Genomic DNA, 16,222 nt, shown 5'->3' with positions numbered 1-16,222 from the left:
GTTTTTTCCGCCTACTGTCTTTTTTTGTCTTTCTTTCTTTTTTTTTTTTTTAATCTCGGCCTCTAAGATCAACAAAAATGAAATGTTCTCACTGAGGACTCAGACGTAGGACGCCTTCTCTGAATTTTGAGTAGGTCTCACCTAAGAATCTCTCTACGTTTCTACTAGCTGGGCGGAAGTTGGTTCTAGGAAACACCTTGGAAATGCCATTTCTGACCTTTATTCCTCTTCCGGAAATTTCGAGTTGGGAGTCTAGGTTGGGTTGGCCTGAGTGGGGAAGTAGACACCCCTAAGCGGTTCAGAGTCAGTACTGTTAGGTGGTTGAGACTCAAACGCGTGATAAAGGAGTGGGAATTGTGGCATTTACTCAAAAGCTAAGACTCCCAGGGAGAGGAAAATAAAAAGGTAAAGGTGGTTTGTGTGGTTCGTGATTCATGTGAGCTCCCCGTTGTATGACCGGCACCTAGCGCATTCTTCGGTATGTATTATGGTCGGTGTTCAAGAAATACTCGTGGAGGGGCGCCTCGGTGGCGCAGTCGTTAAGCGTCTGCCTTCACGCTCAGGGCGTGATCCCGGGGCTTGTGGGATCGAGCCCCACATCAGGCTCCTCCGCTGGGCGCCTGCTTCTTCCTCTCCCACTCCCCCTGCTTGTGTTCCCTCTCTCGCTGGCTGTCTCTCTCTGTCAAATAAATAAAATCTTTAAAAAAAAAAGAAAAAAGAAAAGAAATATTCATCGAATAAATTACCCGATGACGTGTTAACAGATTTTAAAATGAGAAAGAGGGTGTAATCCAGCCTTGGGCAGAAGGGTGGGAGGATCAGGTCAAGACTGGAAAAGAGGAAGGGAAAAAGGGAGAGGAAAGGTCCAACGCCCACGGTAGAGGTAGTGGAATGACAACTGATGGCAGCCTCCATCCAAGAATTTGAGCAAGCTTTCTGTTCTACCACTTTTTACTACTGTTACTGGGGTACCAAGGAGGCTTGAATGAAGTTAAGGAATCTGGATTAAATTCTGCCCTTGCCCTTGCATCTGACGTTTCTAAACTGGTTTCCTCTTCTGTAAAATCCAAATAATTGCAGCTGCTATGTGGCATGGAAAGATGTTAGTGTATCCATTGACTGATTACTGAATATTAGGTATCCAGTGAAAAGGGCTTAAGAAGGAAAAATAGATGTTAGTGCACTGAAGTTGTGAGTAAAATTCTATTTTTACTTGTTATAATATTGTGATATCAAAAGCTAGAACTATGAAAGTAACAATCCTCACCCACTCACAGGGCTTTGTAAACAGGAATGATGTGAATGGCAAAGTGCTTTTATTAACTGACTTGACATTGTCAACATTGAATAATTTAATCCATATTAGACAGATTGTATTTTCATTAAAAATGGAAATATTTTTTATATCCTTCACTGCAACTAACCTGGAACTTTACAAATAAACTTTTTGATTCAGCCTTTTGTTTAATGCCTTGTAGTCCATATTTTTTTTTCTTTTTTTTTTTTTAAGCAATCTCTGCACCCAATGTGAGGCTTGAACTCAGGACCTGGAGATCAAGAGTCACAAGCTGTACTGACTGAGCCAGCTAGGCCCCCTAGTTCTCCTATATTTCCTGTTCCCTCCTCTCTCAGGTAACATTTATTGATCACAGTTCCTATATACTAATTTATATAAACTTTCCTGTTGAATCCACATAACAATCTTTATAAAGTAGGTAGTATTATCGAAATGTTTTGTCATTTTTTTATTGAGGTGTAATTGACATATAACATTAGTTTCAGGTATACAACATGATTAGATATTTGTATATATTGCAAAATGATCACCACAATAAGTCTTGTTAACATTCCTCATGTATTATCCCATCTTGACAGATGAAGAAACTAGGGTTCAGAACTATTAAACGTCTGGGGCTCCTGGGTAGCGCAGTCGTTAGGCATCTGCCTTTGGCTCAGGGCGTGATCCCGGCATTCCGGGATGGAGTCCCACATCGGGCTCCTCCACTGGGAGCCTGCTTCTTCCTCTCCCACTCCCCCTGCTTGTGTTCCCTCTCTCGCTGGCTGTCTATCTCTGTCAAATATATAAATTTAAAAAAAATCTTTTAAAAAAAAGAACTATTAAACGTCTTGGCTGCAATCATAGTGCTTCTGAGTTTCAAAGCTAGGATTCGTACTCTAGTCTGATTCCAAAGCCTGTGATCTTTCCACTATATTTGTCACTCCACCCATTGTCACTCTATTTATATGTGGCAGAAAGAGTGGGAAAACTTTGAAACAGTCATTGAAGGAAATCAAATATTAAATTAACCAAAAATAAATTTCTTAAAGGCCAATGGCCCTTTACAGTATGGTAAAATTCCACATAATCAATTCATTTCAATTTCTTGGTCAAGTACTGCTTTGAAAAGGTGTACATACAAACTCCAGTGGATATAGGGTGAAGGAAGATGTTTGCAGACAGAGGGAGCACCCCAAGCAAAAGCACGGACCACCGGTACTGAACTGGCATGACTGCAGACAAGGTGAATGGCTTGGCTTGGCAGGAGGTATTGGGCTTCAAGGTAGCTAGCTGTTGCCTAGTGTATTCCAACACTATGAAAGGGAGTCAGAGACAGACAGAGGTTCTGAGATTCTCACACAAATGTTTAGGTCCTGGAATGCCAGATGGGAACTCTTCTTTTCTGACACCAAAATCCCCCAGTTTGGGATAGGGGCTTGCAGTCTTGGCTCACAGGACTGTTCTGAATGGTCAAAGATTTGCTTGCTGTTTGTCAGACCCTCCTCACTTCCAATTTCTTATTCAGGTACATACGCCCCTTTTCTCCTGGCCTTGGGATTCTTTTTCTCAGATTTCCAGGACCTTCCCCCATTGGGAGTACTTCACAGATAGCCACTGTTGCAGAACTCAAGAACTTCACGCAGCAAAAATTGCCGTAGGTCAGTTCAGGGCTGGAAACCTAACAGCCCTTCTAGAAGTCCCAAAGGCAGGCCACTAGGACCATCTGAAGCTTAACCCAGGGGCTACTTAATTTGAACAAATGCACTAGAATGTAAGCTTCATGGGGGCAGGGGTATTGGTTTTGTGCACCATTCTATCTCTAGTGCCTAGAATAAATAAGGTTCTTATTTATTGTTGAATATTTATTAGGACACATTTGGGTTACCTGCTAGTATATAAGACAAGTCCAAAAGCTCAGCTCACGTTCATGGTTTCTACATCCTTGAAGAATGCTTTTCTACTTCTGTCCTTTGTGAGTTTCAGCTGCCATTATTCCAGACCATAGGGCATGAAGGGCCCAGTTTAATTTACATATCATCATAATATACATAATATATAATTTATATATCGGTGAATGAGGTAATCGACAAATTACAATTTTCACCAGATTTTTATCAGAACCCAGCGATCTTCCTAATATACTACCATGTTCTCTCCCTCAGTTGCACTTATCCCATTTCTCTTACCCACCCCCATCCATTTCTGTCTACCTTTCTGATTTTTTTCTCTCCACTAGCTAGAAGACAAAATATATTTGCTATATTAACACTAAAATGTCACTTTTTGCAAGGCACTGCAGGGAACAAAGAAGAATAAAGTATGAACCATGCCCTCAAGTTCAAAACAATGAGGGACAAATAGGGACAAAATTATTATAAGAGGCAGAACCTATAAAAGACTGAGCACAAAGGAGAAGACTAATTCTGGGTAGATGAAGGAAGGCTTACTAACAAGGAAACATTTGAGCTGAGCTTTGAAGAAAGGGTTAGAATTTAGCAGGCCGGGGGCGCCTGGGTGGCACAGCGGTTAAGCGTCTGCCTTTGGCTCAGGGCGTGATCCCGGCGTTATGGGATCGAGCCCCACATCAGGCTCCTCCGCTATGAGCCTGCTTCTTCCTCTTCCACTCCCCCTGCTTGTGTTCCCTCTCTCGCTGGCTGTCTCTCTCTGTCGAATAAATAAATAAAATCTTAAAAAAAAAAAAAAGAATTTAGCAGGCGGGGATGGCAAAGGTGTTCAAGAAGTGGGAGCAGTGGGAAGAAATCTGTGGAAAACAGGAAGTAGTCTGACGCATTTGGATCATAGAAATGTTAAAGATAAAGCTACAAATGATCCAGAAGACGAGGAATCATGCAATGTTTTTAAGAAGGATAATGACTTGGTCAAGCTTTGTTTTAGAAAGCTGACCCACTGGGCAGCATGAAGACTGGATTGTAGTGGATTGGGGAGCTAAAGGTTTCCCAGGTGAGATGTCACAAAAATTTGACTTGGATGAGTGTGAAAAATGAAAAATAGAAACAGGTATGAGGGGCAATTTTGGAAGAATGACAGAACCTCGGCAAATAACTGAACATAGGTGACGGATAATAATTGTAATGAATGTGAAAGTTTTGAGTAGTTACATTAAAATTTTCTCTCAAGAGTTATGCAAACCAAGTTAAACATAAAAATAGTAACTTCCATTGCTAATTTCTTTGGGAGAAGGAAGGGTGGGTCAGTCACTTTTCTTACAAAAAGAAAGCCTTTTCCTCTGCCTTGCTTGCATCATCTTGACATCTTTCACCTTAACCAATAGGTCAACATTACCTATCCCATGTAGGTAACCAGATAACCTATTACTGGCTGAACAGGGTGCATGGGTATGTCCCAGTCTACGGCCTGTAAACTTGCTCAGAAGCAAGACGACCCAGAGAAGTAGAAACAAACACATTTTTAGTGCCTCCATGGGCCTCCACTCTAACTGATTCTTTAAAATCTGGATCTCAAGCTTGTGAATTATCCATGTTTGTTGTTGTTGTTTTTAAAATTTATTGATTTGAGAGAGTGAGGGAGTGTGTGCATGCATACAGGGGAGAACCAGAGGGAAAGGAAGAGAATCTCAAGCAGACTCCCCACTGAGCGTGGAGCCTGATGCGATGGGGGAGGGGAGGGCTCGATCCCACGACCCTGAGATCATGACCTGAACTGAAACCAAGAGTCAGTCACCCAACTGACTGAGCCAACCAGACACACCCTTTGTTTTTAAATAAACTTAATGCCTTCTATGAGCAAGGCATTGTGCATACTACTTAGATGGGGGAAAAGGCATGAAAACTGGGTCTCTGCCCTCATGGTGTTTAAAATATAGAGATAAGGTAAAAGAGAGAATAAAAATATAGTTTACTCATCCTTAGAAAGTGAAAAGGTACAAGTTCTGTTGAGTATAATAAACCATTGACTCAAGAGCTATAAAATTATGGTGTTCAATTATTTATGCATTTCCTGTTCTCTGTTACAACAGATAAATATTGTGAGGAACTCTAATTTTTGTATCATATCCTATCAGCTTTGGTAGAATACTGAGGAGCTGCAGAATGGAGTGTCCCAGTTGGAATATCAAGCTGATTTTTCACTAACGGCCCCAATGCTGGACTAACTTGCACCTGGGAATGTGCAGGCCTCCTTGGACACAAGAGCCAATCCCCATCTCACACAGATGACAGAGTGAAGACTGTCTCATTTCCCTTCAGTTTGTAACCCATTTCCAATTCTTTTTCTTTCTTAAAGATCTTTAATCTCTACACCCAACATGCGGCTCAAACTCATAACCCCGAGATCAATAGCTGCATGCTTCACCAACTAAGCCAGCAGATGCCCCTCCAATTCATTCTTATTCCTTCTATTTGCACACCCCTCCTTTAGGAAACCTATGCTCCCTTAGAAAATACCACCATTCCAAGACCTAACACATCAACATGAGTTGAAGTCAGGTAACTCCATTTATTTTAAGCTCAGATCACATCTGGAGTAATGATTATTTATAGGTATCATACTCTGAGGAACATTAATCAACTAGAAGTATCCAGAAAATGGTGACAAGAACAGCGAAGATGCTTAAGATCCAGGTTAAACAAAGTCAAGGATACTAAGGATATTTCACTTGAGGAAGACTTAAAAAATTCAAGATAGCTGTCCCTACATCTGACGAGTTAGCATATAGGAAGACACCAGACTTACTTTTGCATTGCTCTAGAATGTAGAATAGGACCCTATGACTTAAGTTATAGGAACATCTACCAAAACAATAATAGTAATAACTGTAACTTTATAAAAGAAATGTGCTTCAATAAGTAGTGACCTCATCATCACTGGAAGAATATAACCAGAGGCATGATAATTGCACTAGTTAGGTGTCAAGAGAGAGAGGGAGAGAGTGAGAGAGAGAGAGGAGGGGAAAGAAAGGAATGGAGGGAGGGGAGAGAGAAGAAAGGGGAGGGGAGGGGAGGGGAAGCAGGCTCCCTGATGAGCAAGGAGCCTGATGCGGGGCTTGATCCCAGGACCCTGGGATCATGACCCGAGCCAAAGGCAGACACCCAGTCAACTGAGCCACCCAGGTGCTCCAAGATGTTTTGGGTTTTTTTTTAATTCAGGCCTTTGACTGATTGGACAGGGCCCACCCACATTAGGGAGAGCAATCTGCTTTACACAATCTACAGATATTCAAATGTTAATCTCATCTAGAATCACCCCCACACACACACCCAGAACAATGTTTGACCAAGTGTTTGGGTACTCCATGGTGCAGTCAAGTTGACACATAAAATTAACCATCACAATAATCATCTATCAAGAATACTGCAGAAAGAGGGACACCTGGGTGGCTCAGTTGGGCATCTGCTTTCAGCTCGGGTCATGATCCCAGAGTCCTAGGATCGAGTCCCACATTGGGATCCCTGCTCAGCAGAGAGCCTACTTCTCCCTCTCCCTCTTTGGCTCCCCACGCTTGTGCTTTCTCACTCTCTCTGTAGAAAAAAAAAAAAAAGGCTGCAGACTTTCTAAATTACAGAAATACCTAGCTATCTCCATCCCATAGGTTTCTTTTCTTTTCTTTTTTCTTTTCTTAAGATTTTACTTATCTGACAGAGAGAGAGAGAGAGAGAGCACAAGCAGGGGGAGCAGCAGGCAAAGGGAGAGGAACAGACTCTCCATTGAGCAGGGAGCCCGATGTGGGACTCGATCCCAGGACCCTGGGATCATGACCTGAGCTTAACTGACTGAGTCACACAGGCGTCCCCCCATAGGTTTCTTTTACTCGAATATCAGCATAAAGAAGTTAAAGTTCTTCCATTATTGATTCCCCTGATTATGTGTGAGAACATAACATCATTTTGCACACATGGCTTTCCCATATGCTAAACTTTGGTTTAGGAGGGAAAAAACCAGTAGTTCGTAGTAGTAATTCTAACAAAACAGGAGGGTTCGTTTTACGTAACTGTGGTAGGTTAAAGATAGTCATAATCTTTTTGCTGACACTTCTATTAACAGGGGTAGCTATCTCCCTTCCCCCTGAATCTGGACTAGCTCCAAGATGGCTTGTTCAATGCTGTTGATAGGGCGAGGAGAGGTCTCTTGGCCAATAGCCAATAGGGGACCAAAGCCACCTATCAACAGCCATGTGAGTGAGCTTAGAAGCAGATCATCCAGACCGAGTAAAGGCTTCAGATGACTGAGGGCCCCGGCTATCATCTTGACTGTACCCTCATGAAAGACCCTGAGCCAGAAGCACCAAGCTAAGCTGCTTCCAAAATCTGGACCCACAGACACTGAGATGTTTGATGTTTAAGGCACTAAGTTCTAGAGTTACACATAATTATTTCACAGCAATAGATAATACAAAACTCTGGGGAGTGTGTGGCTAATAGTGACGTTCAAGGAAACCAGGTACACCGTAACAACTTATTCTCTGAGCAAATGCTAACAGCATGGTAGTCTCGATAGCAGTTCAATGAAGACATTCATGCCTTTTTAAAGGCAGGTTGGGATGCAGTGGATGGGAGACTTACCACATCTCTTCCAGTTCCCTTGTCCAACACTCCTCTTATGAAATCTCTTGCTCTTGAAAATCTAAAGGATAGAATCCCTAGGATAGCAAGTTTGGAGCATCCCATATTATGGAAGAATTTCCACATATGTAATGGGGGAAGGGCAGGCTTTGGGTCATCCTGGAACTGCCAGATTGGAAACGTGAGTGTCTTGAGTTGTGCTACCAATCACACAGGCAGTGGAAAAAGTCAAATTCTTCCTTTACAGAGCACAACGTATCAATGACAATCTGCAGAATTCTGCACTTCCCAAAGCTTTTCCCCCACATAGAGACTGAATATTACCACCTAAAGCAAAAATGATTTAGAAGTTCACACTCAAGATTCAGCAGAGCCCACAATGAAAATTAGTTTCTAATGAATCCAGTCCATTTTCTGTAGTGATGATAAAGAATTAAAAGAGACATACAATTTGTTTGGGCTAATCAAAAGCATCTCTTAGAAACCCATACCTTCCATATGCTCTCAGTGATAGCTATTGGCCTAAAAATAAGCCTAGAAGCAGCTCTCAGTGGTAGGTACTTAATTAAACCTTAAAAGGCACCACGTCCTTGCATTGCACAATTTGGTGAGCAAAAAATCAGGGGAAAATGAGAAATTCTAGTTGTTAATTTCTCCTTAAAAGTTTCCTTTAGATCAGAGAGGATGAATGGTTTCCTACCCTTTGCCAATTCTGATCCAGTGGCAACGGGTGCCTAAAATACAGCATTGGATGGTATTGATGGGCAACTAACTGTGCCCCTGTTCTGACTGAAAGGCAAGGGAAGAAGGCAAGTCTGCTGGGAATCCTCCATCCCTCTACTAGAAGAAAAATTCCAACCCATCAAAGAAGGGCTGAAGAGGAGTGTTCTTTCTTACCTAGTAATTATCTTCTCGGATCCTAGAAGAGAAAGGTTAGTGACAAGCATCATCTATGGTTCAGCACCATGCTGTGCTACCACTGGTTATCAAGGGCAAGGGTAGCTGTTTGGGTGGTGGGGTGGAATGCAGTGAGCACTGGGAGAACTTCTACTCTTTTTTTTTTTGACAATTTTATGCAGGAACTGCCAAAGTTTTAGTGTTTAATATTTAACAGCACGACTGTACTACATGCAAAGCTCTTTGCACTTGTTACCTCCTTTAATTGTAATAACAACCCATTCTGTCTTATAGATGAGACAGATGAAGCTCAGAAAGCTTAAGTTGTTCAAAGCTGCACAATTCAAAGCCCTTGTCTGACACCAAAACCTATATTCTTTCCACAACTACAGAAATCATTTGTGTGGCCTGTGAATTTGTACAGAATACACAGGGCAGAGAGGAGACAGTGCCCAGTAGGTCCAGCCACAAAATAGGTAATGTTTATTTTTCTTAGTAAGAAATAGTTTTGGGGCGCCTGGGTGGCTCAGTCGGTAAGCATCCAGCTCTCGATCTCAGCTCAGGTCTTGATCTCAGGGTCGTGAGTTCAAGCCCCCCACTGGGCTCCATGCCCAGCATGGAGCCTATTTCAAAAAAAAAAGAATGAAAGAATGAATGAATAAAGAAAAAGAAATAGTTGTTTTGGACATATAGTTGACCTTTGAACCATACGGGGGAGTTAGGGGCACCAACCACACAGTGGAAAATCCATGTGTAACTTTTCACTCCACCAAAACTTAATTACTAATAACCTATGTTGACCAGAAGCCTTATCGATTACATACTCATAACATGTTTTGTACAACATATGTATTACATACTGTATTACAATAAAGTAAGCTAGAAGAAAGAAAATGTTAAGAATATCATAAGGACAACAAAGAAATAAAACATTAAACATTTAAATGTTTAGATAAAATGTTAAGAATATCATAAGGACAACAAAGAAATAAAACATTAAACATTTAAAAAATTTTTAAAAAGAACATAAGGAAAATACATTTACTATACTCTACTTATTGAAAAAAGTCCACGTGTAACTGGACCCATGCAGTTCAAACCCATGTTGTTCAGGGGTCAACTGTAATTCTTAATTCAAGATGATTGAGTCATTAACTGAGAGAAGATATTTCAACCTTGACATATCTAATATTGTGATACATTAAGTCTTTTTTCTTTTTTTTTAAGACTTTAAGTAATCTCTATACCCAAGGCAGGGCTCAAACTTACAACCCCAAGATGAAGAGTCACAAGCTCTACCAACAGGGCCAGCCAGGTGCCCCATGAAGTCTTCAAGAAGTAAGAAACTGTGTTTCCAGGGGAGTTGGAAGGTAAGTTCGAAATCAGGTTGTATTTGCTACAGAATTCAAGTATTCCCATTTATGAAAAACTAATAGTAAAATGTCCAGAGTCTGTTTAAGTGTTACAAATACCATTTTTAAAAGAGTTTTCTGACACAACTAATGAATCATCGAGCCTTACATCGGAAACCGGGGATGTACTGTATGGTGACTAACATAATATAATAAAAAATCATTAAAAAAATTTAAAAAAAAATAAAATAAAAGAGTTTTCTGTATGTCAAATTGTTATGGTTCAAATGATGAAGCGTGTTAGCAGCTAAAATAAAGTCACCAGAGTAAGAAAAATGTTTCAAATATCAGTTTATCACTTGCATATTAACAACAATAAAAATAAGGATTTTCTGACAAAAGAATTTTAGTTCTAAAGTATTTGGACAGCTATCACTGAAATTTTCATTTTGACATAAGATGCAGCAGGATATGGAAGACACAAAAACAAAGCACAAAAGTTAAAATATTAAAAATTATTATCTTCTGTACTTGGTTCATTACTAATCACATTTTCTGTAACTAATTGCAGTTGCTTACTAAGCTCCTGCATTAACAATCGAGGTTTATGCCACATATTTGTATTAAATAAGTTTTAAAGAAATAAGGCTTTATCTACATAAAAAAAAATCAGTAGCAATTATGAAACAGGTCAACAGGTAGTCGTGCATCTAAATCTGATGTAATATTAAAAAATAGAGAAATCTATCCTTCTTGTGTTTTGGGGAACATCAGGAGGACCCCATTGTATAGAGTTCTCCCCATATATACTTCTTCCACCCTTGACAGGGACCCTGGTTTTTCCAGTGCAAAGTCCTACATCCATCACAGGCTACTTGACGACAGGCTACTTGCTCCTTTCCTAGTAAGATGGCAGGCATGGACTATGGTCACTCTTTCTGTCTCCCTCCTCTGCCCTTCAACAACTACAGCCTGATCAAGTATTCTTTTTAAAAAACGTTATTTTACATCCAAATTTCTTAACCATAGTCCATCCTCCATCTCTACACATAACTATGTTGAAGCATGTTGATACTGACAATTACTACAGTGTTACATTTACTAATACCAAAAAAAAAAAAAAAAAAAACCCAAGTAGCCATAACTGAATGAATATGAAAATTATGCAAATGTCAACTTGAGTGAGATCACTATGTTTGAATTTCAGGATGTTTAATATAAACTGTTTTATAAAACTAATTATGAAACACAAAGACAATAGAAATATAAGTTATTTATTAATCAATCCACTTACAAAGCAGGTGGCTTAATGCAAGCTTATTGACATCTTCACATATGATCCATGGGAACATGTCTTCCACATACAGACAGTGACGTTACTGACTGATGCATTTGCAATCTGGGGCATATTAAGCATATTTAGACAAATAAAATTAGGCTATCCTGTATATGAAAGTATCTTGATAATATGCATCCTGAAGTGGATTAAAACTTTCTCCAAAGGAGAAATGTTAGTATGTTAACTTAACTTTATATTCTATATTATGCAGTAAATCTTAACTATAGAAATTAAAAATTTTAAATCAGTGATCGACTCTTGGTAATGTATGAAGTGGGAGTCTAAAACCAGAGCAACAGTAGGTTGACAGTATAATTTGTGCCTCACAGTATCTGCAGATTTACTGTTTTCAAGTTTAAAGAGAAATAAAACAAGAGACATGTAGATTCAGCTGACTTTATTTATCTTTAAACTAATAAAATCCCTTAAAAGTGATCCTGGGACCTTTAGAAGTTCTATGAATGCAGAGATACCTGCCAATGACTGCAATTCTAAATCCTGACTGAATGTGTTTATTACAAAATCAATGTTAAGCAGATATCCTTACTATACGTGCTTAGCAGAAGACTGAACAAAATTCTACATGTCTTCTTCAATTTCCCTAAAATTTTGTTAAATCTGCAAGTATGTACAATCCAGCTAATTGAAATTAGTATTTAGTGTTCATCAGAGCTGTTTCACAGCAGCAAAAACTGACTCAGGGAAATAAAGTTCTAAACGATGTAGGAAAAAGATAAATACGATCAGAACAGCAGTCTAAATGCATGATATCAATATTCAACTCTATCTGCATTGTGCTGAAAGGAAAAGGATACACCAAGAAAATTTCTATTGATCACTCTGGTGATATGAATACCACCTGCATCTGATTGAATATGGTTTGTATTTTGTTCCCAGTTATTAAGGATGGTGTTTAACTCAGAACTCCATATTGTAAATATACAGCAGCCATTTTGTCCTAATTAAGGAATGTCTTAATACACAATATTATCATTTTCTAGAGGATCTTTATACATTAAACTAAAGTACATGATTGATTAAATTAAAGGTTAGTAATGGATAAAAAAATTCATAATTCTCAAGACCTGGTACTATGTAAAAAACAAAAAGACCACAAAATTCTACTTACTAAAGCAGCTAATCTTGCCTGCAAGTTTAGGGTCACAAGCCCATAATATGTGCAAAGAAATGCAATACAAGGAACCATGCAAAAATACAGTAAAATGATACAGGAAAAATGTCAAATCTAGAAAAAAAAGCTTTTATAAATACATCAAACTCAACTGTATACATAAACTGTAGGTCTAGCATTAGTTGTACCATACAGCAGAGCCGCACTCTTAAGTTCAAGGCTTCCAAATCTGCGCAGGTAAGTCACGCCATCTTTGGTTGACTGCAGTACCAGGAGGATGGGAATGAGAGGGAGGGCAAGAGTTCTGAAACATGGTGTCAACTTTCACTTGGCAGCTGGGCCTCAATGTCCACTCTGCATATGGGGCACTTCTTATTGGTAATCAACCACTGGTCAACACACACTTGGTGGAAAAGGTGCATACAGGGAAGGCGTCTATTACAGGCAAACAAAACAAAAAGCAAAAATTGCAGAAGTGAATTTCATGACAACTGCATGTGGCATTTACTTTTAAATAAATGATAACATGTAATAATTCAGCAGTGTTTTGAAGTTACTAGGCGTCTTTCCCTTCTTTAAAAAAACAAAACAAACAAACCATATACCCAATCTCTCTAACGAGTTACACCTATATTAAATTACTACTTTGGGCAATATAATGTGTAAATGACCACGATAATTAACTGTCACAGCTATGGAACCAAATTACATAAAATCATAAGAATTTTAAGAATGACAATTACCCTGGCAATTATTCTGGTTTGGTTTCTATACCTGAGCTGCCAATGCAACGAGGTTGGCAGTATGTTCCCTGTGACATAATACTGCAAATATATTTTTAATATCAAATCACTGCATTTATTCCACATTTAAAAATGTATTTCATTTAATTCTCAAAAACAGTAGCATTCATGTTACAGTAAATATATTAATTAAGGAATGTTAATATGCAATATTATTTTTTATCTAGAGGATTTTTATACATTAAACTTGAGTACATGACTGATTAAAGGTTAATAATATTGTTTTCAGTAATATTGTTATATCCACTTAATATCATGCTACTCTTTTAAAGGTAGGTTAATCCGTTTTGGAATATATTTGTATTATCAAACCATGTTGTAATACAATGAAATAAATACAACATTATAGGTCTATTATATCTCAAAAAAAATTAAGGGAAAAAATAAAAGTAGGTTAAAAGAAGATGGTTACTTCACTATACTACCCTAGGCTATCAATTAGAAATTGAGAAATAATGTTTCCAGGCAATACATGATAATATTAAATCTAAATGAGTGGTGAGATATAGAGTTACTGATTAAAGTGTCCAGTTCTACTTCCATCCACTGTTAAGAATTGTCATACACTTTCAGATTTCCTAATATTTTATAAAATCAGTAGCTAAAAAGAGGTGTTCCAATTACTGTGTGAACAAGACTGTCAATGCTGTAAAAATAATTACCTTCCATATTTATAAACCTTCTTTGGAAATACAGTGTTCTGAAATAGCCTTGGGGCACCTGGGTCGCTCAGATGGTTAAGCATCTGCCTTCAGCCTCAGATCATGATCCCAGGGACCTGGGGGATCTGCCTGCATTGGGCTCCCTGCTCAGCGAGGAGTCTGCTTCTCCCTTTCCCTCTCTCCCCCGCTCGTGTGCTCACACTTTCTCTCAAATAAATAAAATCTTAAAACGTTTTTGAAATAGCCTTTTATGTGGTACAGTAGCCAATTGTGTGTAATTTTTTTCTCTCTCGGCCAACTGAAGAAATATGAAAAAGTTATCCTTACATGTTAGGGCAACAAAATCATCATGTGGTTCTGTTGTATATGTTATAGAGCTTGTTTCTACACATATTATCTTACATGAGGAAAGACAATAAAAATAAAACAATTACTTAAGAGAATAAAAAGAAAATGCCTGGGGTGCCTGGGTGGCTCAGTAGGTTAAGCATCTGTCTCCTAATTGTGGCTCAGGTCACGATCTCAGGCTCTATGGGAATGAGCCCTATGTTGGGCTTCCTGCTGGATGTACAGTTTGCTTGAGATTCTCTTTTCCCCTCTCCCTGTGCCCCTCCCCTCACTCACTCACTCTCGAAAGAAAGAAAGAAAGAAAGAAAGAAAGAAAGAAAGAAAGAAAGAAAGAAAGAAAGAAAGAAAGAAAGAAAAAAAAGAAGAAAAAGCCTAAAATTAAAGTGGGTAGCATAGTAACATTTCTAAATCACAAAACTGCAAGGAGAGAAGAGTCTTATAAACTGAGAATTTCAGGACAAAACTAATTTATAAAAGATACTGTAAGACAAATTGCATGGAGCTAATGAGGATTGCCCTCTTTAAGCTTTGAATACATTAATATAATTGTCTTAGGCTGTGAAGCCTCCAAATTCTCCTTTCTGAAAGATGTATAGAAGACAATTTGATCATGAAACTTCCCTGGCCAAATCTTGGTGTACCCCTAAAATTGGCATCTATTTTCCACTACCAACCCCTCTGCTGGTAATACAAAGACTCATCCTTCTATTCTTCCTCTCACTGTAAAAAGGCAATTCTACATGTCAGATATTGGTAACAGGTAATGCCAGGAATAATCTTTATTTGGTTTCTAGTCTACTTTGAAATAAAATTTCTTGTACAGTTTTGACAACAGATTTTAGATAATTAATGTCTAGTTACCTCACATCTTCACCTTCCTCTAAAATAGACAAACAGATAGTACATTTTTCCTCTGTGTCCTCCTCAGTCCCTTCTTCCCCATCTTGTTTGCAGTGCAGTTTCCTCTGTGAGAACCAATCAGTTGTTACCTTATTAGTAGAGATGACATTATTGAACAACTGAGTAAAGTCTGTGTTTACTTGAAAAACAAAAACAAAACAAAACCAAACATTCACACCCACATTTCCCAGGTACAGCTGTCATGAATTCATGGATGAATTAAGTGACTACCACCAACTGTTCTTTTAAGACCCTGAAATAGCATCAAAAGCAAAATCAAATGTAACAGAAATTCATTAGTTTCTATTATTTTTAATCCACAATTAGGATGATACACAATATAAACTCTATTTTTGTTCCATCCTGAGTATAGCTACATGAATTTTATTTTACTAATGAGTATTTCAAATAATACCCAAATAAATTAATGCTAATTATAGTCTTTAGCTTAGTTGAAAGGACTTAAATTAGAAGACATTTAGGACTTAGATAGTTGAAAGGACCTAAATCACTAATATACTTACAAAACAGATAAAACAATACAAAGAACAGTAATTTTCATACTTTATTGTTCTCTGTGTAGCAGAGGACATTGTTGTTTGTTGAAAGAAACTTATTTAACATCTGCTCCTTAACTTCCAGATATACTACTACATAAGGAATTGACGGTAGAATATAAGAAATGTAAATCAATTAAATGTCCAAATAAACGGCTAGTTAAATTATGGTACTGCCATATGATGAAATTTTGTATATGCTATTAAAAAGAATACGGGTGACCTGTGAGTGAGGAAAGAGGAGGAAAAGAAAATGTGCAAAACTGTGCATATCATCCCCTTTGTGTTACTTTTGAAAGGGAAAGAAAAAATCCATACACATGCACATTATTGTAAATGCATAAAAATATCTGGACGATTACCTAAGAAAGCCTTAACTATGATTTTTCTTCTGGGAAGGAAGACTGGGGTCGG

At 38.4% G+C, this 16,222-nt stretch overlaps 1 protein-coding gene and 1 long non-coding RNA gene across 8 annotated transcripts in view; one reads left to right on the top strand and one right to left on the bottom strand.

Annotated features, from left to right (window-relative positions):
- Positions 1 to 59: 59 nt before the first annotated feature.
- Positions 60 to 10,781, top strand: LOC123784633 (uncharacterized). Of its 2 annotated transcripts, none has more exons than XR_006777528.2 (5): positions 60 to 130; positions 1,511 to 1,632; positions 8,615 to 8,750; positions 9,108 to 9,191; positions 9,943 to 10,781. It is a non-coding gene; the product is annotated as an uncharacterized LOC123784633 (long non-coding RNA). The 2 variants fall into 2 exon arrangements; XR_006777533.2 differs by having other exon boundaries at positions 60 to 478.
- Positions 10,782 to 11,320: 539 nt separating this feature from the next.
- RNF111 (ring finger protein 111) overlaps positions 11,321 to 16,222 on the bottom strand; it is a 113,280-nt gene continuing 108,378 nt past the window's right edge. For 4 of the 6 annotated variants that reach the window (XM_045785649.2, XM_045785532.2, XM_045785737.2 and 1 more), the window contains exons 13-14: positions 15,213 to 15,340; positions 11,321 to 12,973 (exon numbers count right to left, since the gene is read on the bottom strand). In XM_045785649.2, the coding sequence (XP_045641605.2) occupies positions 12,856 to 12,973; positions 15,213 to 15,340 (246 nt within the window). In that variant the 3' untranslated portion in view covers positions 11,321 to 12,855. The remainder of the gene's footprint in view (positions 12,974 to 15,212; positions 15,341 to 16,222) is intronic. The other 2 variants (XM_045785709.2, XM_045785808.2) reach the window with 1 other exon arrangement.

This window comes from Ursus americanus, chromosome 36 (genome assembly GCF_024610735.1).
Source record: "Ursus americanus isolate L20-20 chromosome 36, mUrsAme1.1.p, whole genome shotgun sequence".
Taxonomy (NCBI): Eukaryota; Metazoa; Chordata; class Mammalia; order Carnivora; family Ursidae; genus Ursus; species Ursus americanus.
This window is presented reverse-complemented; position numbering and strand designations above follow the sequence as displayed.